The sequence below is a fragment of the Chenopodium quinoa genome, unplaced genomic scaffold (genome assembly GCF_001683475.1).
Source record: "Chenopodium quinoa cultivar QQ74 unplaced genomic scaffold, ASM168347v1, whole genome shotgun sequence".
In the NCBI taxonomy this organism is placed as follows: Eukaryota; Viridiplantae; Streptophyta; class Magnoliopsida; order Caryophyllales; family Amaranthaceae; genus Chenopodium; species Chenopodium quinoa.
In genome coordinates this window covers 1336507-1357043 of record NW_018745281.1, presented here as the reverse complement: position 1 = coordinate 1357043, position 20537 = coordinate 1336507, and the positions used below count along the sequence as shown (strand labels likewise).

General features: G+C 36.2%; 1 protein-coding gene across 1 annotated transcript; it reads right to left on the bottom strand.

Annotated features, from left to right (window-relative positions):
• Positions 1-4940: 4940 nt before the first annotated feature.
• Positions 4941-20508, bottom strand: LOC110711510 (pentatricopeptide repeat-containing protein At5g04810, chloroplastic-like). Its single transcript, XM_021889914.1, has 10 exons — positions 19347-20508; positions 18234-18361; positions 17803-17943; positions 14337-14423; positions 14066-14219; positions 9051-9110; positions 8473-8901; positions 6324-6619; positions 5991-6120; positions 4941-5787 (listed from the first exon to the last, which is right to left on the bottom strand). Exons 1-10 carry the CDS (start codon positions 20403-20405, stop codon positions 5272-5274), a joined length of 3000 nt encoding a protein of 999 aa, XP_021745606.1. The 5' UTR covers positions 20406-20508; the 3' UTR covers positions 4941-5271.
• Between the last annotated feature and the right edge of the window lie 29 nt (positions 20509-20537).

Here is a 20537-nt window from a genome sequence, read left to right as displayed (position 1 = left end):
CATAGCCCAACACATGGTAATTAAACTCACCATATCCTTTCCAAAATTACCAAAACAATGTTCTCACCAGTACGTCACCCATACTACAAAGAGAGTGAGACAAAATCATAGAATAATTGCACTTACTCCAAAATCCATTCTTCTTCTCTCTGGCAAACACCATAAGCTAGTAGCCAGGGCACAAACTAGCTACAAAAAAATTAGCTTTTTAATCTTATGTGGCAAAAAAAAACTAATTTGCTAATTAGCTTACCATTGGAGTTGTTCTAATACTCCATCTGTCTTTTATTAGATACATTTTGACTTTACACCCTAGTGTCTCAACCAGTCCAGCGAACACCCACCCAAACCCTAATTCTAACCCTCGAACCCCACTTATTTGGCGAACTCCCACCCAAACCCCAACCCCAACCCTTATTCTCAAACCACAATTATGTGGTAAACTCTCACCTAGACCTAACCTAGCCAATCGATCGAACCCACACAACTCTCACCCACCCTAGTCGGCACGAACCTATGACCACCCAGCCCTCCAGACCAAACCCGACACCCCAATCTTTTTAAAAAATTATTTAGGGAAATTCCACATGGTGGCCTCATGGTTTTGAGTTTTCTACGTGGAAGACGAACTTTTTTCCAGTTTTCTTTAGTGGCACCAAGGTTTAGACAATTTACATAGTGACCTTTTTTAAGTTTATAGCTAACCTTTTTAGTTAAAATGGTTAACCTTTGATTTCTTTTATTAAAAAATTATTTAAATTATATTTTAAAATAATAAAATTTTTAAAAAAAACAAAAATATAAATAGCCACCCCTAAATTGCTCCTCCTCCACTCACGAAAACCACCAAACACCCCTCCTCCACTACCAAGGAAAACATATCGAGAAACATGAGGTCCAACAATGGCGGCTTTTTGTTCAATTTGATCGACAAAAATTACAGGAAATCAGAATTTAGGGTTTCGCGGTGGGGGTGGCGGTGGTTTCGTTGGACTTCGTAGTTGTTTTGGGGATCGGGGTGGCGGTTTTGGGGTTGGGGCTAGGTCAGGTGGGGTTGTGGAAGGCCGGCCGGCCAATTTCGGTGGTTTCGATGGTCGGGGGTGGCCGGATTCCGGCAAGGGGTGGCTGGAAATTTTTTTGTTTTTTTTTTAAATTTTATTATTTTAAAATATAATTTAAATAATTTTTTAATAAAAAAAACAAAGGTTAACCATTTTAATTAAAATGATTAGCCATAAACCTAAAAAGGTCACTTTGTAAATTTTTCTAAACCTTGGTGCCACTGAAGAGAGCTGGAAAAAGGTTCGTCTTCCACATAGAAAACTGTAAAATATGAGGCCACCATGTAGAATTTCCCAACTATTTATTATAGTTAAAATTAAAAATAATTTTTATATTTAAAATTAATATGAAGATATATTTTATTTTTAATTAAGTCAATTCTTATTTAATTGACAGTTAATTATAGTATAAGTCAATTGATGACTTGTTTGATCGGTCACAAGTAAATCTAGTACTTAAATTATTTATGGAATATAGACATCAATGTTAGACTTATTTTTAATTCATTAAAGTTGACTTAATATTGAAAGATCACCTAAAGTTCGACTTATTGCGGTTATTTTTTTCATTACTTTTTTATATTAGACTTACCTTTTACTAATTATCAGTATATACATTTCTATTTTACACAAATATTTTCTATACGAGAATGACAAAAAAAAGCAAAAAGAAGAAGGGTGCATTATCTCACCAAGAATCAACACGAATTTTTTTAGTGTCGTTAAATATATAGTTATTGAAATATATACTTATGGATTATTGATTGGTTATTATTTATTGATGATTACTATTTATTTATTTAAGTAAATATAAAAATATGATATTTAATTATATTTTTTTCTAACAGATAAATCACAAAAGAAGATCAAAAGAGAAGTGTGAATGAAATGTCCAAATGGTGTAATTAAAAAAAGGGAAAAAGTATTTAACAAATTATAGAAAATTATTTACGAATTAACAAATTACATGACTATTTAACAATTATATAAATAAATGATTTTTTTAATTATCATTTTGCCCTAGGCCTCCAAAATGTCAAAAACGGCTTTGCTTCCTGATGGAATGAAAGAGCTTATTGGCCTTTGCTGTTTAGATTTTGATGTTTTGGGCCAACTAACTTGTATGCCCAAAGGTATGGGAGCTCTTACTGAGCTTCGCATACTATCAACATTCATTGTAGACTTAGGAGAGGGTTGTAGCATTAGAGAACTCCAGCACATGAATAACCTTAAAGGAAGTTTTTGTATCTCTAGGTTGGAAAATGTGACTCAGCGTGAGGCCCAGGAAGCTACTTTATCTACTTTATCTGATAAAAAGTATCTTACTCAGTTGCAACTAAGATGGAATGACTTCAAATTATACAGTGTACAAGACCTACACTGCATGTATTGGAGTACTCATTATCTTAAGCCAAACTTATGTTTGGAAGAGTTGCAGGTGTTATATTATCCCGGCTTAAATTTGCCAGCTTTGATGGGCTCTCCAGAGTATGAGAGGCTTGTTAGTATAACCCTCCTCAAGTGTGCAATAAAAGAGCTTCGAATTAGATTAGGAGAGTTACCAAATCTCAAGTATCTGAAGATTACTTTAATGTACAAATTGACAGACATCAATCGCTTGGTTCATGCTAAGGATGGTATTGTCAGTTTTCCTAAATTTGAGACACTTTTAATTGATGGCATGCCTCAATTAGACTCTTGGATAAGAGTCACTTACGGTGATTTTCCACTTCTTTTTGAGCTTATTGTAAGGCAATGCCCCAAGCTGAGTGTGCTTCTGTTTCTTCCACATCTCCCCTCCTTGAGGCATCTAGAAATAAGCCACTGCAAAGTGCTGAAATCTCTGTCAGATGGACCAACATTGTCAACGTCGCTAGAAACTCTTGTAATAGATGCTTGTCCTTTGTTGAAAAAGAGATATATGAGGGGAGGTGAAGGCTGGTTCGAGATTGAACATATTCCAGATATAACAATTGAGTTGAAAAACGTTCGTTCTACTCAAGAAGATGGTGCTGATGATGATACTTCGTCTGCAGGTAACTATAAAAATTTTTAGACTATATTCTAATTTCCAGTCAATAATTTCCTTCGTATGGAGTATTTCTTTTGGAATTCTTAGTACTCTGTAGAATTTTATTGTCAATCATTCAATTTTGGTGAACTCTTTAATTCTTCAATAGACATTATGAACACTACATTGTCAAAACTATTAAATACAATATTAAGCATAATATTGCGATATTGTTTTACAGGTTCAAATTCAGATAGTGACTATTTTAAGGGTTCAGACAATAATGTCCATCCTTATGACTCCTGCTAGAGGTAAGCTTATACAATGCACGATTTTTTGTTACTTGATTTCAGTTGAAATGGTCATATATTAATGAATTCCCGACAACAAATTAAATTACCCTGTTTATCCCAACCAACGGAGTATATTCCTCAAATTCCTATTCCCACGCACCAAACATCCTGTAAAGGGAATGAGGTTGATGCTTATCACTTGTGTCTTACTTTCAGGTAATCATCAATTATGAGGAACTATCCCAAGATGCAATAATTGTGTGGTGAAGACTTTGAGTGAGGCCTTCTCCAAGTAGAAGTTGTAAGATTAGTGGTGGATCTTGCAAAAACTCACAACAGTTGAAGTAATGGTGCTACAGATATATAGGCATCTGTTTGGTAATTAGGGGTATAGCTTATTTTATAAGCTGATTTAACTAGCTGGTTGTATTAACTGGTTTGACTAGCCGGTTATAAATAGCTGATTGTGTAAAAATATTTGGTAATTAGCTGCCTGTTACTTGTAAGTTGTTTTAGTGTATTTAATAGCCAAAAAGCTAATTGTAAAAAGCTCTTATAATGAGCTTTTTTTAAAAGAGCTTTTTGAGCCCAAAAAACTATTTTAATAATTTAGTTATCAAACACCTAAATTAGGTTTTTTAATTGGTCAAACCTCTAGTAGGGCCAAATAAGCTAAAAGGCCTTGTTTGGTAAAGAACTTTTTAGAGAGCTTTTAGCTTATTGAGCACTATTAGAAGCTTGACCATAATAAAAAGCTAATTTGGGTGTTTGATATTTAGCTTATTAAAATAGCTTATTGGGCTCGCGCGAAATCTCTTTTTTTTATTAAACAATTAGCCTTTAGGGTATTAAATACACTGAAACGGCTAAAATAAACAGTTATTTCCCAAACTCTTTTACATAGTAAGCTATTTACAACGAGCTAGTCAAATAAGCTAATATAACCGGTTAGTCAAACTAGTTGTATCAATCAGCTAACAACTAATTATCAAACAGGGCCTTTGTTTTTCTCTCAATTCTTCTTCTGTCTTCTTCTCTCTTGTTCAATTCCTCTCTAATTTTGAGCAAAACTCAAATTAGATTATGCAAAACTAAAATCAGGGCTCCGTTATTCATTACTCTTGCATCAAAAGGACAATATAACCAAGGAGAAAAGGTATGTGTATTTAGGGTTTTTGAAACCAAGGAGAAAGGTATGTGATTATTCATTATTCAAGTCATGTAGGGTAACATAAAGGACTATGGTACTATTGACCTTGGCCTTCTCCACGAGCATTTTTATCTGTTTTTGCTCACCATCAAGCCTTCAAACTAGGCATGGCCATTCGGGTCAACAAGTCAGGTTCGGGTCGATTTCATATTGTGCTTAAAACTATCAAAAAATACTGTAAAACTTAATATTTACTAGTATTTGGTAAACATTAAATTAATTTCAAGTTGTTCAGGTTTGGTTCAATTCAGGTTCCACTCAATAACTTTAGTTTTCAAGTTGGGTTATTGGGGCGGGGCAAAGATTGCTAGCTCTAATTCAAACTGATGAGAACAAAGGTTACAATTAATCGAAGATAAAACAAGTAGAATATGATAATGGTTTCAATTAACCCTATGTATAATGAATGTGTCCATGGTGTAGCTTAATTGGTTCCCAAGTTCAAATACAATATACAATAACAGCTATTTAGTACAAAGATTAAAAAAAAAATTAATAATAAATTGCTGATTACCTAATTCTGCCCCGAACAGATACAGAACAATACATCATATGCATGATACATCAGAGCAACCCTCCCCAAAACCCCGCCAAAAAGAAAAGGGTAACTATAATTACAAACGAAGACCTGCCAGTTAGGAAGTGTGCCAGCTAGTCAGCTTAAGTAAACTATGCTGTGCTTTCATCAGCAACTAACTATAACAATGTTCTGTGATCTTCTCCATCATCGTCACTATCTGTGAAACCTTCATAACATGTATCAACGTCATCAGCATCAGATTCTGATGCACAAGCATCTGGGTGAGATGTCACTGGGGCGTTACTGAATGCATTCCAATCAGGAGAAAATGTCTTCTGTAGGGCTTCTGTAAGTTCACCGCCTGTCCTTTCAATCTTACGCAAGCACCTAGACCAGTGAACTGCAGTACCCATATCAACAGTTATGCCAGATTCTATCATTTCTCTAGATATATTCAGAATTCCAGAACATATGTACTCTTCTGCTACAGTTGCTCGTGACAATAATGATGTCATTAGGCAATGATACACAGCTTTATCTGGCTTCAAGCCAGCAGACTTCATCTCTTCAAAACATTTTAGTGCCTTCTCTGGGAGAGATGCACGAGCCCAACCATGTATCAATGTTGTGTAAGTCTTAACATTAGGCTTCACTCCAACAGCTTTCATTTCTAGAATTGTCCTTGCTGCTCTCTGAGCCAAAAAGAAGAAAGCAACAGAATGTCACAATCAAGTAAAATACAGAAAGAGGTTTGTCTAAGAAACGACACTAGCAAAAAACACGGTCGTCTCCAAAGGAGAACACAATAGAAATTGAGAGAGAGATACAGGCAGGACATAAAAACTCTAATGCTATGAATGACAAACAGAGGTTAGCATAAATTGTATAAACATACAGTCATATCTCCAGCCTTGCAGCATGCATTTATGAAGGATGTATAAGTATGAATATCAGGTTGCACCCCATCTTCTCTCATTTGTTGCAACAAGTCAGCAGCCTCCCAAACATCGCCTCTTCGAGCCCATCTACACGATTAAACATGAGGTATGAAACTATAGCAGTCTATAAGCAAAAGCTGGCGAAGCATCAAAGAGAAATTGGGGACTTTCCCTGCCCTTAGGGGTCAGGGGTAATAAACACTAGCACATAGCAGACATAGCAAAAGTTAAAGTTGCCCAATTGGTGGTAATGGCTCGTTGATATAATATTAAAAAAAACTGAGCATTACCCGTCAACTAATATGTTATATACAAATGTATTCCTTGGGATATTCTGAGCACTCATCTCTCTTGTAACTGCCAGAGCACTTTGCATCCTCCCAGCTTTGCAACATGCCTTGAGCAATGCTTCATATGCAAACACATCAAGCTGAAGTCCCTCCTCTTTCACTTTAGTAAAATATTCAAAAGCTTTTCCAGTGTCACCCTGAGCTGCGTAGCCTTGCATAATTGTCGTGTACGTGTGCTCATTTGGACCCACCCCTGCCAATGACATCTCATCTAATATTTCAACAGCTTTCTCCATCTGAAATGAAGCAAACTATAATATAAAATCTAACCACATGCATAAAAGAGGCCCATGAGATGATAATTAGAGCTTAAAAATTCACTCCACATATGAAAGTTTCAGCAGACAGTAAAAAGAAACCAAAACAGCATTCACAGTGGCCTCCAACAATCAAAAGCTATGCTAAGTGTTTTATCATTTGTGCCAACATGGATACTAGGCTAGCAACCTATAGGCCCTACAAGAATATTTGAAATCAGTTACACCATTTATCCAGAATCCACTTGGACATGTAGGGAATTGCTTACGTAAGAAATGTGTTTGGCTGACACGAGTTGGGGGGTTTCTGAGCACCAAAAATGTCTTATAATGATGCCCCATTCACCTTTTCTCTTTGTTCCACTTCTGGGAAGGGGAAGGATTACCTCAGAACCGACAGATACACACCAAGGTGCCCAGGCTTAATTGCCTTTATTGGTCTGGGCAAAGCAACTTTATTGAGATGCACTAAGGCAGTGGAGGCACAGCTGCACATATACAAGAAGCCTAACTAACAAGCTACTATCTCTTTCAAGGTTTATCATTTAAGGGGGAAAAATAGTTAATGCTATATTTCTTACATTTATATGATGAGGTATTGCACTGCATTACTATAATAAAAGTTATCATTTCGGCTAATTTTATAATGTGATTATATGCATAAATATTCTATACGACTACAATTTAATTAGTGAAAATATGCATCTTGTTTCACCTAGATGCAAGCCTGACTCTCATGTCAACAGTGAACAGCCCACTATTGTGTCATGCACCTCACATCTTTAAATGCTAGATAATATAGATCCTAAAAGCAAAAATATTTCAGATTACAAAATAACAATCTCATTCAACTTGAACAAGGGTGCACTTCTTTGGGGCATAAATTTCAAAGTCACGGGATAAGATCTTCATTATTAAGAGCACTAAAGAATCTCCATTGTGTATTACCCAACTTTTGGTTATTTAGAGAGCTTGAAATGAGCATAAAAATACCGAGCTAGGTGTCCTCACTACCCACTACCCCTGTGTATCTGAAAATTCGCCCAACACTAGTATATGGCTACATGCTAGGAGTTACCAAAAAAAAAAAACTCCCTCTGTTTTTTTCAAGTGCACCATTTCCCGTGGCCACATATGCCAACGCAAAACTTAGACCAAGAATATCTTCAATTATCAAGGGGGTTACTAAATGCCACAATAAGTAAAAATAATAACAATTGTTAATAAACTATAATTAATAAACTATTCATTGAGAAGATTCCAACAAATACCCACAAGACAATTTATTTTCCTGATGTAATCACTATCACTTTTTAAAGTGGATTAGATGAATGGTACAAAAAGACAAAACGCTGCACTTAAAACAAAACGGGGGGAGTAAAGAGTGAGACACTACAAGAAGTTTAAGCTAACTTATGACGTATAAATGAACTGTCCTAGAGAACTTGTGATCAAACACATACATGCCGGGCCGCTAAAAGATTAGTATAGTATAGCGCAAATGTTACTCAAGGGATATGACTGGTTTAGATGAAACTCTTTCTTGATACAAATACATACCCTCTTACTATTTTAGGGTGTTTCAAATTGATTGATTGTATTGCTATTCATGCAAAACTCTACTAAAATCTGTGACTAAGACATGTTGTGTAATGGAACACTTAGTCAGACTGGACTAAGGGATGTCATAGTATCATCCCAGACAAACCTTCAACTGGTACATACTAGAAGGCTTAGGAGGACCAATGTTAGACAGTAAACACAGAACCAGGAAGAATGGGAAAACAGCTATCTTCAATCATTAAATTCATATTATCAACAACTATCTTTACCTGTCGCTTCTCTACAAGGCCCAGGATTAATGCATTGAATGTGTGAACAGTTGGGATACATCCATTCCTTCGCATCATATTGAAAACCTCAAGGGCTCTTCTCATTTCTCCAGCTCTTGCAAAGCCATGAATTATGGGCATGAATGACCTTGTTGTGGGTTTATGCCGTTCTTTCTTCATTTGCTCAACCAAGCGAATGGCACGGTCCATGTTACCCATTCCAGAAAAAGCTCGAATTATATTATTGTAGAGTACTACATCAGGTTTCAGACCATCTCTCATAACATCTTCAAAAATAGCAAATGCATTGGCCCAATCTTTTAACCTCACGAATCCATTGATCAACATGGAATAAGTCTTCATGTTATGTTTGATCCCAGCAGATTTCATCATTTCACTAACTTCAAGGGCCTTGGAAACTTTTCCAGACTGAAGAAAAAGTGAATAATTCAGTAATAAGCTCTCAAGCTTTGAAACTTGAAAAACTTTCCATGACTTTTGCACACTAGTGAAGATTTATATTGGAGAGAGAGAAACAGAGGAATGAATCAGTGAGGAAGTTAAAAGATTAGAGGTACCTTTGTGTAAATATTTAATAGACATCCATAGGTGACAACTGAGGGCACAAAGCCACATTCCTGGAAACGCAAGACATCCATAGCAAATCAGAGGGGAAAAAATAAACACAATGCAGTGAACAATTAGACATGAAACAAAAGAAGATGCAATTTACACAGTTTTATAATTTCCAAGAGCATCGGGAAACTGCATATGTATGTTCAAAAGGACTATAATTGTCAAAAGTTACACTTGAATATCTAAAAGATGAGATGCACAGATTTGCATGTCCATCAGATTGACAGTTATATTCCATGTTCCACAGAATAGCAAATCCAACTCCAAATCAGAGGAAGCCCTGTTCTTATTGTATCAGTGAGAAGATTGCATTAGCTAAACAATAAATTCCAAATATCATTAATTTATAATTTCCAGTATAATCATTTTCTCCGGTGACAAAGGACACCTCATTAGGCCAGTATAGACATTCAAGTTACGAGGGCATCTCTACAAAGACAGGAGGAATCCTCTGCAGCCAATACAGCAAAGCATAGCAATCGAATCTAGCAAGCTCACTCAACTCATAGCCTCATACCTATATTCACACTCATGAGAGTAGCAAGAACCACATCTACAATAAAGGCTGACTGCCTGACCGGAAATTGACCATATGCACTATGACACATTGACACCCAACAACTTCCTGGGAAAACATTGAAGATAACAAGTTTTATTGTTTCCAAATCATCATTTCTTTACCTGAACCATATTAGTGAAATATTCATCAATTATAAAAAAAAATTTGCTAGTTGTTCCTCTAACTTACAGAGGACCCACACTTCGATATGAAATGAAAAGGTAGTGATCAGAACTTATCACTGAAATATACCAGGTGAATATACTTGGAGGGATCAACATCCAAAATCTCCTATTATCATCAAAGGAAAGATTGGGAAAACAGAAACCTGAGGACTATCCCATTAATATAGACTGAAGCTAGACTAGCAGCCTCGCCCATCCACACCGCTGATTGCTTTAATTCCCTGGTCTAGAACAATATGCAAGAAGGGTGTTCCCACTGATCTTAATCATGAGAATTCCACGTTATGCCACAGTTTCTGGAACAAGATCTCTCCATAAATACATAAAGCAGAGATAGGGTCATCCTGTATGGTGGAAAGTCAGAGGCAATAAGAAGTTTGGTAAAATTACGAAACTTCCCCTCCCTCAATCCTCTCAACCTAGAATTCTCCCAAGATCAATCAATCAAAGCCTTAATCCCATAAGTGGGGTCGGCTACATGAACCAAAGTGATTATTCCGTGTAGTCATCGACAAAAATTTCCTCCTCCAAGTCTCCAACCCTTACGATCCAATGCCTCATCCTCATGCAAATCCATATACTTCATATCCTTCCTAATTCCTTCCAACCAAGTCATTTTCGATCTCCCTCTCCCTCGTTTAACCCCTCCATGGTCCCACTCTTCCACTCTTCGTACCGGTGCACCCTCGGGTCACCGTCTTACATGCCCAAACCAACGCAAGCGATTTTTTCTTAGTTTGTCTACAATGCCTGCCACACCTAGTTTCTTGCAAATAACCTCATCTCTGATTCTATCTCTTAAAGTGTTCCCGCTCATCCACCTTAAAATGCGCATTTCTGTAAACTCCATCTTTTTAATGTGCTCCTTAGAAGCCCAACATTCTCCCAAGATAATTTTTTAAAATCCTCCTTTTATTTTTTTTATTTTTAGCCAAGTGTAATACAAACGCTGGAAGACAATCATGACTAGTGATCAAAACAGCATGGAGGTCATGACAATGGTGACTTTAAGCATAACGCACAAGGGGTATTCTAAGAAACCAAGTGATTGAAACCTAAACCTGGAATCTTTTCTAATTACTCATTCTGAAAAGGATGTATAATACTAAAATCAATGATATTGTCACCATACTCATCATCTTCATAGGTTCATGATTTCAGAACCAAAATATGACTTACAACTTAGCATGATAATTTGGAAAAATGTTAGATGAACTTTATTTGATAGAGTTCCTGATCCATTAAGCAGACGTATTGGATTAAATATTCCAGATTTGTCAGAAGATGAGAACCAAAAGTTCATCTAAGTTGGAAAGGTAAGTGTCTCAATCTTATTTTTTATTTTTTATTTTTTAAAAAAAATCGTCACTAGTTTGATCTTGTTTGCAACATTGAGGCTTCACTACTTTGATCTTGTTTGCAACTTTGAGGCTTCACTAGTTTGATCTTGTTTGCAACTTTGAGGCTTCGCTAGTTTGACTTTATTTGTAAAATTGAGGCTGTGAACCTCATTATTAAGGACTTGATGAGTTTTGTACTTTTATTTTTGGGCTGTGGGGTTGGGGGTATTATAGATGGGAAAGGAATTAGATAAGGAATTGAACATGCATCCTTTAACTGTTCAGCAATGAGGGAGGCATTGGAGTCCATAAATTAATGTTATAATACTAGCAAATTCCCTTTTAGAGATTGAATTCCATAATTTCATTTTTAAATAAACAATAGGGTATGAGGAGAAATACCTATTCCAAAAATAAGAGTGATGCCATTTTCCTAGGATGCAATGCTATGAATAAAGATAGCATAGGACAGACTGAAAAGATAAAATGTAAAGATTAAGAAAACAATGAAGCTTGATTTATATAATCTGGAAAACAACAATAGCACTGGATAGGTACAATCATTTGAGGGGCTTGTTCTCTCCCAATATATAATCAAACTCTCGGTAATATTCAACATGAAAACCTCTCCCTAAACTTTTCTTATTTATAGCATTACTCTTCTAACTCACTTATCCCTCCTCCCTGAACAAAACAAAATTATGCTATGGCAATAGCATAGTGTAAGGAAAAAAAAAAACCACAAACAGCACCTTACATAAGTTGATCATTATTAAATCCAACTAAACTATGCTAAAGTAAAGGGTTCAAACTAAGGCAGGACACATGTCTAAAATCAAATGGAAAAACAGAATCATGGAATTCTCTTCACAGCATAACCAAATAATTAAAGGATCTCAACTGAACCAATATTGAAGCCCTCCATCAAAATACACTCAGTACTTCTCCAGAAAAAGCAACTCAAATATATCTCTTACCAAGGTAACAACAAAAGGTAGAAACTAGTCCTCTTATTCCAACCTACAGAGAAACAGAACCATTAATTAAAAACAACTGCAAAATGTATACAACCATGCTCCATGACATTCATCAATCACCAAAATTTTCCTCGGTTCACCTTTATTTCTTAGAGTTCAACACATCTGTTATGGATCCACTTGGTGGTACGGTCCAGCCCATAAAAGTGTACACAAGGAGGCCCAAACCAGCAACGGTCAGCAAGGGGAGGCAAGGAACGGTCAACCAAGAAGGTCAATGATGGGGACAGCAAGTTGCAACAAAGAAGAAGGGACAAATCTCATTAAGAGAGTATTAGGGAAAGCAAGCAGCTAGTCTCATTTGTGTCTATGTTTGGTTTTGCTATTTTAGTGATTAAGAGTCACATGTGTTATCTTAGGTAGCTTAATATAAGTAAGGGTGGAATGTATTAGAAGAGTATCCAGGAATTGAGTTAGAAAATCCTTGAGAGTAGTAGCCTAAAGCTACCATGAGATTGATGGCCTCAAGTCATTAGTTATCCCTTGTAATCCTTGTTAGTTTATTAATCAATCAAGTAATCAAGCTTTCCCCTTAATCCTTACAATTAATTAGCCTAAACTTGCTGTGAGGAACCCGGTCTCTTACAACATCTAACATAAGATTTCTAAAAACCAAAGTTGAAGACCATGACATGAGAGTCTATCTCCAATATCATCCATTACTAAATTACATCCCAAATTTTCTACAAGACTCTTCCCTTATTATTAGTAGACAGTGTGATGCAACAGCTCCAATAACGTTCAGACACAGACCTTCAGTCACCATCTGGTGAATTTTTTCCTTACTTTTCTACTGAAAAGAAGGGTTCTATCCCATGTTGCTATAATGGATCTTCTATTTAGTATATCTAGCCTCCTGTATCAATTTTTAAAAAATCAATAGTTTGAGAAGTCTACGAGTCCAAGGATCTGAGAGGTTTTCATACCTATCTCAAAGAGCATAATAAACCTACTAATGATAGCATTTATCCCCCGCATCAAATGTTCGTTTCATCTTTTCTCCAAAAAGCTTCTGCACTAGTTTCCTCAGCCATCAATAATATAGGAGCCAACCAACCCTTAAAATCATAGATCTAACTTTCTCCTCAACAAAAATAAAATAAAAAATGAATAAAGTAGATGTAGCTACCTCCTCGACAAAAGAGACTGAAAGAGGGTATCAAGGTAATAATATATAAGATCAAAACTATTACTCTCAAAAATAAACATTGCTCCAACTTTGATCTCAACAAGACTCTTGATGATTTGATGAGACTTTTTCCATTCATAATCTCAAAGACAAGTTTGGAGCCATCACTTTTCTCAGTTACCCATAAGGCCATAGCGACAACTAATTATCTCTCTTTCACTAATCCAGCAGATAGCCACATTTTTATTGGATTTTGGTACCCAGGATCACTACAAGGAAACTTTGTAAAATGAGCTACCTTTACATCATTTATTTCTCTATGATCTAAAAAACAAAAAAAGAAGAAGAATTTAAATGCAGTTAAAATTTGTGGTCTGAAAGTCTACCGCTAATAGCTCAGATTGACAATAGTAAAAAGTGTCTCCAGCATCTGAGTGCACATAAGGAACATTTGAAAAATTATGCATCAAATAAAACAACCACCTTTCAAACCAAAGACTAAAGTCTATTCCATGTGAGATATCCTTCACTTCATCCCACATCAAAGGGCAAAAATAACAAGAAGCAATAATTACAATTAAAAAGATAAAAATAAGTATTTGACAGATTATACTCACAATATGAATTTATATTAACAATACATCAGCATATTCCATTAATCATATGGGATATATGAATAATTTAGCACTTAATTAAATTGGCAATACCTTCAATCTCTCAAATACAATCAAACATTTCTCTTCGTCACCAATCATGGTGTAACCATCCATCATTGTGTGATATATGTCAATTGGGGCATCAATACCCTGTTCTTCCATCTCCCTAACAAGCGCTTCTGCGCGATCCATATTACTAGTTTGACTGCATACATAAAGCAAAATGAACATAATGTAATGAAAATTTCTTTTAGGGGCAAATAAATATTTCAATAAAGATAAAATTTAATAATGAATGGTATAGGGTTATATGAGCGCTGACCAATAGGCATAGATTATATTGCCATAGACTATTGCATTAAGTGTTGTATGCTTCTCTTTTGCCTCTTTGAACCATTGATCTGCAGCCCTTCCAAGAGAACATCAGCAAGCATTAGATGGAAACAACAACAACAACTTATATCCAGAGTTTAATACAAAAAGGAGAAAGTGAGGCCAAAAGACAACCTTGCCTTAAAAAGGTTTTCTATAGACCATTAGACCAGCAGAGCTACAGTTTGTTATACTTCTTATTTTTCATAAATCAAACCTAAACCCCTGTGAGGTAGACTGCATACCTATACATCTACAATATAATAGATTAGGTAAAGCAGGGAATCCCATTTATTCATTTTCCTACTTCGAAGATATGCACAAGATCTACCCAAAAAAAAAGGAATAGAGATGAAATTTGACACCTTTAATATATCAACCAATCAATCAATCAAAGCCTTAATCCCATAAGTGGGGTCGGCTACATGAACCAAAAGTGATTATTCCGTGTAGTCATCGACAAAAATCTTTCTCCTCCATCCCTTACGATCCAATGCCTCATCATCATGCAAATCCATATACTTCATATCCTATTATTCTTCCTAACTCATTCCAACCAAGTCATTTTCGGTCTCCTCCTCCCTCGTTTAACCCCTGCGTGGTCTCACTCTTCGTACCGGTGCACCCTCGAGTCTCCGTCTTACATGTCCAAACCAATGCAGATGATTTTCCCTTAGTTTGTCTGCAACCTTTAATAGAGATGGGAAAAAAAGGAATAGAGATGAAATTTGACAACTCTAAATCACCTCCCATCTTTAGCCTACCCTTTCAAATTGTACCCATAACTCACTTGCCCTCTCCCTCTCCCTCACCACTCAAATCCTAACATATCTCCCCTCTCTTCAATTACAACCCTACCTTCCTAAATCAATAACATGTATACTAAATGACTTCTCAACCCCCCCCCCCAACAAAGAATATTACCCCTGCTTGTATACATTCATACACAAACTTTAATGTGTATGTCGTGATATGATTGCCCCTACAGCTAACTTGAAAGGGAAGAAAAATGAAAAGTGTCAGCTACTCTTTAAATAAAGGATATGAGGGGGAAAAAACAAAAACCAAAAAACCTCAATCCTTTATAATTTTAGCCACAATTTCAGATATAGATGAGTTGTCTTAACAATTTTCCCCTAAAAACATCAAGAAGCAGAAATTAACAACTTGACTTTTCTTAATAAAAAAAAAAAAAAAAAACAAAAAAACAAAAAAAACCCTTCTTGACTTAAAGTAGAACCCTATGGAATTACCATCTCAAATTCTACTCCCTCCTAAGCCACCATACAATTGTCAAAAGAATCAATTTCTTGCACACATTATCCAAGACTAGCAATACTATACCAATCCTCCTTATCAATAGATGAATGCCAGTTGTTACAAATCAAATTTGTGCACTCATTATCCAAGACTTGTAAATCCAACTCAGTTTCAACAGATGAATGCCAGTCATTACAAATTTAGAGACACAGCCACATAGGAAGATGGAAGAGATCAATGGACTCAATAAGGGAATTCAGGAAACTGTTGGGACAACTACATTTGTGTTCTCGCCATAACAATATTCTTGCAAGGGGCATTATGTCATGTTCATCCAGTTCCTACATTAACTCTAGAAGACCAAGAACTTCATCATAGAACATTAGAATTTAGTGTATCACATTTCATCTATATCTTCCGGTCTTCCATCTCTAATGGAAGAGAAGTAAATTGTTAAGATACATAAAAGGAAACAAATGTTTTGCCAGAAAAAGTTAAGATAAATAGATTCCTTAACATCTTTTTACACAGAACCAACTCATAATAGAACAAAACTGTTCATGCAAAAGCAGTAACCACTACAGAGAACAAAGGGTAAAAAACATGGGGAATTTCTTAGTGCAATGAATGGGCCTGGACCTCTAAATCGTGGCTACTATTTTGTTAATTTACAATTTCTGTTTTGGTTAATTAGTTTTCTTTTTCAGTAAATTCTGTTTTGGGGGGTATAAGGGGTTTGTTAGTCTTTTACTTCAGAGAATAAAATTCTGTTATGTTTTGGGTGGGGGGGGGGGGGTAAGAATGTAGAAGGGAAGTTTGTAGAAGACCTAGCAGTATATATAGGAGTGCATGGGTGTAGCAATGAATATCCACAAAATAGTATTGATGAGCTTAGGCTTGTTTTGGGAGATCATCCTTCTTCTCGAATTGAAGGAAACCACCATTGTTTAGCTGGTTAATAGCTAACTTTACAAATATCCATTGTATTGTTTGGTTAATAGCATTTCAATACAAATATCCAGTTATATAGGGCAATATCTTGCTGTTCTTGCCTTATTCTTATCTTTGATAATCTGATATCCAGTAGCTAGAATCTAGTTCCTAGCAAGCTTCTCTTTATTTTCTCATTTACAAAATAGATAAAATCTTCATTAAGAATAAGACTTTAAGCCTCTTTCATTAAAATCAAGGCAACTTTATATCCAAAATTCCCATAAACATTCTTCTACCATTTCATTTTCTACTTCATAGTTCATACATACACTGTTTGGAATATATTTGATAAGAAAATAATATTAAAAAATGGAAGGGGATGAACAGTCATAATGTGAAGCTAATTGCTGAATATAGAGATCATCTTGCCAATAATATATCTATATCTTTATTTTAGTTACTGTTTTGCTTTTCATCAGGGTAGACATGTATCATCAGCACTTCTAATAAAATCTCTGGTTGTCCCATGAATTACAATGTGTTTGGATAAAGAAAAGGGAAGGAAAAGAAGGGGAGGTAGAGGATGATGAGTTTTCCTTCCAAATCTCTCCATTGTTGGAGAGATCAACTACTTACAATTTTAACTCTCCATTTCTCTCCCCTCCAATTCCCTTCCTTCCTCATTTGTTTATCCAAACGAAAGATACTCCACCCCTCCATTTCCCTTCCCTTCCTTTCCCTTTATCTCCTTCAATCCAAACACACTGTAAATTAGGGATCTTGAACCGGCTTTCTCAATTTTCTTCAGCAAGCACATCCAGTGCAAGAATTCCCCCTTCCTCGAAGTGTGATTGGTGAATCAACAAGAAAATTCATTTCATTCATTTGCAAATTCTACACTAGACCAAAATTTGTATTCTTAAACTCTAAACAATAGCCCAATATGAGTCCCAAAAAAGGCAATGTTTACTAGTGGTTAATTGACAACAACTTTGACACTCAAGCTTCATATCCCAATAAGAGAAAACACTATCTTAGGGTTGTGAAAAGTTTATAGTTAAAAATGGACACGATAGAACCCTTGTTTCTTATCGGAAGAAAAAAAACATGAAGGTCTATACCAAAAATCCAAAGCTTAGAGGAAAAGAAAACTTAGAAATTGCAAGCAAGCACAGAAGAATACAGAAGGATTATAAATTAATTCTAGAAGAGAAGCTACTAACTCGACATATCCAACTCTAGCAAAGCCTCCAACAAGAATGCTATAGGTCACCAAAGTCAATTCAATCCCTTCTTCTTTCATCTTCCTCACACATGACAGTGCCTCTTCCATGTCTCTGCCAACTGCATAGGCATGAATAAGGCTGCAAAGAGAAAATTTTTGCATCACATATCAAAAGTAGTAGACCCAAAATATGAAAAATACTAGTTGACAGAATAAGTAACAGAATTAGGAGGATTCAATTTCAATTTTTATTGAATCCAAAATACCATTCAAGTTAATAATTGTTCACAGTAGACTTATGCATTTAGACTAGATCTGCAGCAAATCACACATTCAAATCTCGTGTCTTCATTTCTTTAATTTATAGGAAATCCATAAAATTCAAGACAAAGACATAGTCCAAATAAATGGTTTCCAGGATTATGTTACCTTGTAAATACATGTGAATTTGGCTCAATCCCTCTTGCTCGCATGCTTTCAAAAGTTTCACGTGCACGATGCATGTCCCCACGTCTTGCATAAAATTTTACCATCTGCCCAAACTCTTTCCTAGATGGCTAAGTTCATACAAATTAAAAATGAGGAAAAATATAAACCCATTTGAACATCAGCAGTACAATGATATAAGCAAGACCTATATTAGGAAAATTTTGATACTAAAAATCTCATATGATGTGCACGTCTAGGGTAACTCCACTAACATTTGATTATCTTTACTACTTTTCTGTATCAACCATTCCATCTTCCCATCTTAAGATATAGCTGTGAATAGTGATAAAAAATTACAAAGGAAACAAATGTTAGCTTATAGGATGCATTGCCTAGGGCATCCACAAGGGGCGTTGCACAAATGCAAGCAATATTTTTCACCAAATTCCATCAATTAATAGCTAACATCCCACAAGCCTCTAAGGATACGACTTAACAAGTAAAGGAACATTTGTCTAGTTATATTATATGTGTTCAAAGTGCATCTTAGGAAAATACTAGATAATCACCAAACTTCAGAAGGGACTCTTATCTCATTCAGAGCAATGATGCTTCCAAAATGTAAGCTAAAGGTAGAATCTTGTATATAACAATCTAACCTCTTAAGAATCAAGCCGAACACAAGCTTTTCTTGCGAATGTAGGATCCATGGAACATAGGGCACACAACCATCGGTCTCCCTCTATGATATAGAAGTTACGCAAATTACAGCTCATGTCAAGCTGGTGACATGGCTAAATTAGAAACTATAAGCAAACCTCACACTTCACAGAAAAGGATGGTTGAACAATTGAAATAAACTTTAGAGTAGCAAAGACACATAAATCCTAACACAGGGAGTCAGTGACCCAATTTAGTACTGAACAAATTGGTTAATGATCAAATAAACCCTAATTCTGTGATCTTGGAAGAACAGCTTTCTTCACTTAATGCAGTTAATATTGCATCATCAAAGTTTCAATAATATAAACCACAATTATTCAATTAATTACATCCTACAAACATTATATTGCAGCAAACCAGTAAGTACAAAAGCATCAGAATTAGTTATACCTTCTTAATCCTCTCGAATGCACGAACAACGGCCTGCCAATTCTCCGGCTGTGACTCGACAACCTTCCGAAACACCTTCCTGGAATCATCCCTCTCCTCATGCCATTTCGACCGGAACTCCCTCCCCTCCCCTCTCAGAACCCACCTCTCTCTCTCCTGTGCAATCGTCTTCAACCTCCTACCATCATCCAATTTCACAGTCAAAACCCTTCCATGAAACTCCACCCCATCAAACTCCACAGCCTTCAATGCCGATTTCTCCGCCATTTCCCCACCAAATATAACAAACCCAAATCCCATATTCCTCTCCAAATCCTCATGCCCTTTGATCAAAATCACACTTTTAATCGGCCCAAATTGTCGGAAAAACTCGGTAACCTCGGGTTTCTTAATCCACAACGGCAAATTCCCCACAAAAATCTTACCCTCTTGCCGAAATTCCACTTTCCCAGAAACCCCAGAACCCCTCTCATCTCCCTCCCTCTCTTCTTCATCTTCCTCATCAAATACACCCCCCAAAACGACATCGTTCGGGACCGGGGGAGGCGGCGGAGGCGGGGAGATCTTGCTAGTGAGGCGGAGCTTAGCAGTGAGATTATGGGGAGATGGGGAAGGGGTATTTTGGGGAAAACGGAGAGATTTGAGGGGATTTGAAGGGGGTTTAGGAGGAGGAGGAGGAGGTGGTGGTGGGGGTTTGGAAGTGGTGGTTTTGAGGGTTTTGGGGCGGCGAATATTACCCGGAAAATGCGGAGAAGAGGAAGAAGTAGAAGGAGTTTCGCCGGAGTTGTTGGAGGAGAGAGAAAATCGAGGGTGGGGCTCTCCGGCGAGGAGAGTGAAAGTAGAGTGGTAGTGTGTGGTGGTGGAGGAGAGAGAAGGAAAATCCATTTTCGCGGGGATTTCTTCAACTGCTGGTTTTAGTTTTAGTTGGGATTGAAGGATACCGTATGAATTATTAACCTCCAGGATCATGGAAGGGAGAGACGGTTTATGGTTTGTCCCTTTATCGAACCTAGGATCACCCCATCCGAAATTAGTCATATGATCTATATCTTCAATCATAAATCTTTGTTTTGCTTTTTACTTCGATGTATATTGTGAACACTATTTGATGTTAAAGGCTTCAATGTATATTGATACAGGTTAGATTAATTTATCCATTTATCTTCTTTAATCTCTTTCTCAAATAACAAG

What these genes read in the sequence shown, in the direction of transcription:
- LOC110711510 (XM_021889914.1), bottom strand. Translation starts at nt 20,405, where the DNA reads ATGATTGAAGATATAGATCATATGACTAATTTCGGATGGGGTGATCCT. An exon ending in GCTAGAGTTGGATATGTCGA is followed by an intron (nt 14,424 to 17,802) that starts GTTAGTAGCTTC and finishes TTCTCTTGGAAG; the next exon opens with GGCTGCAGATCAATGGTTCA. An exon ending in TTGTATTTGAGAGATTGAAG is followed by an intron (nt 9,111 to 14,065) that starts GTATTGCCAATT and finishes TTGCGTTTCCAG; the next exon opens with GAATGTGGCTTTGTGCCCTC.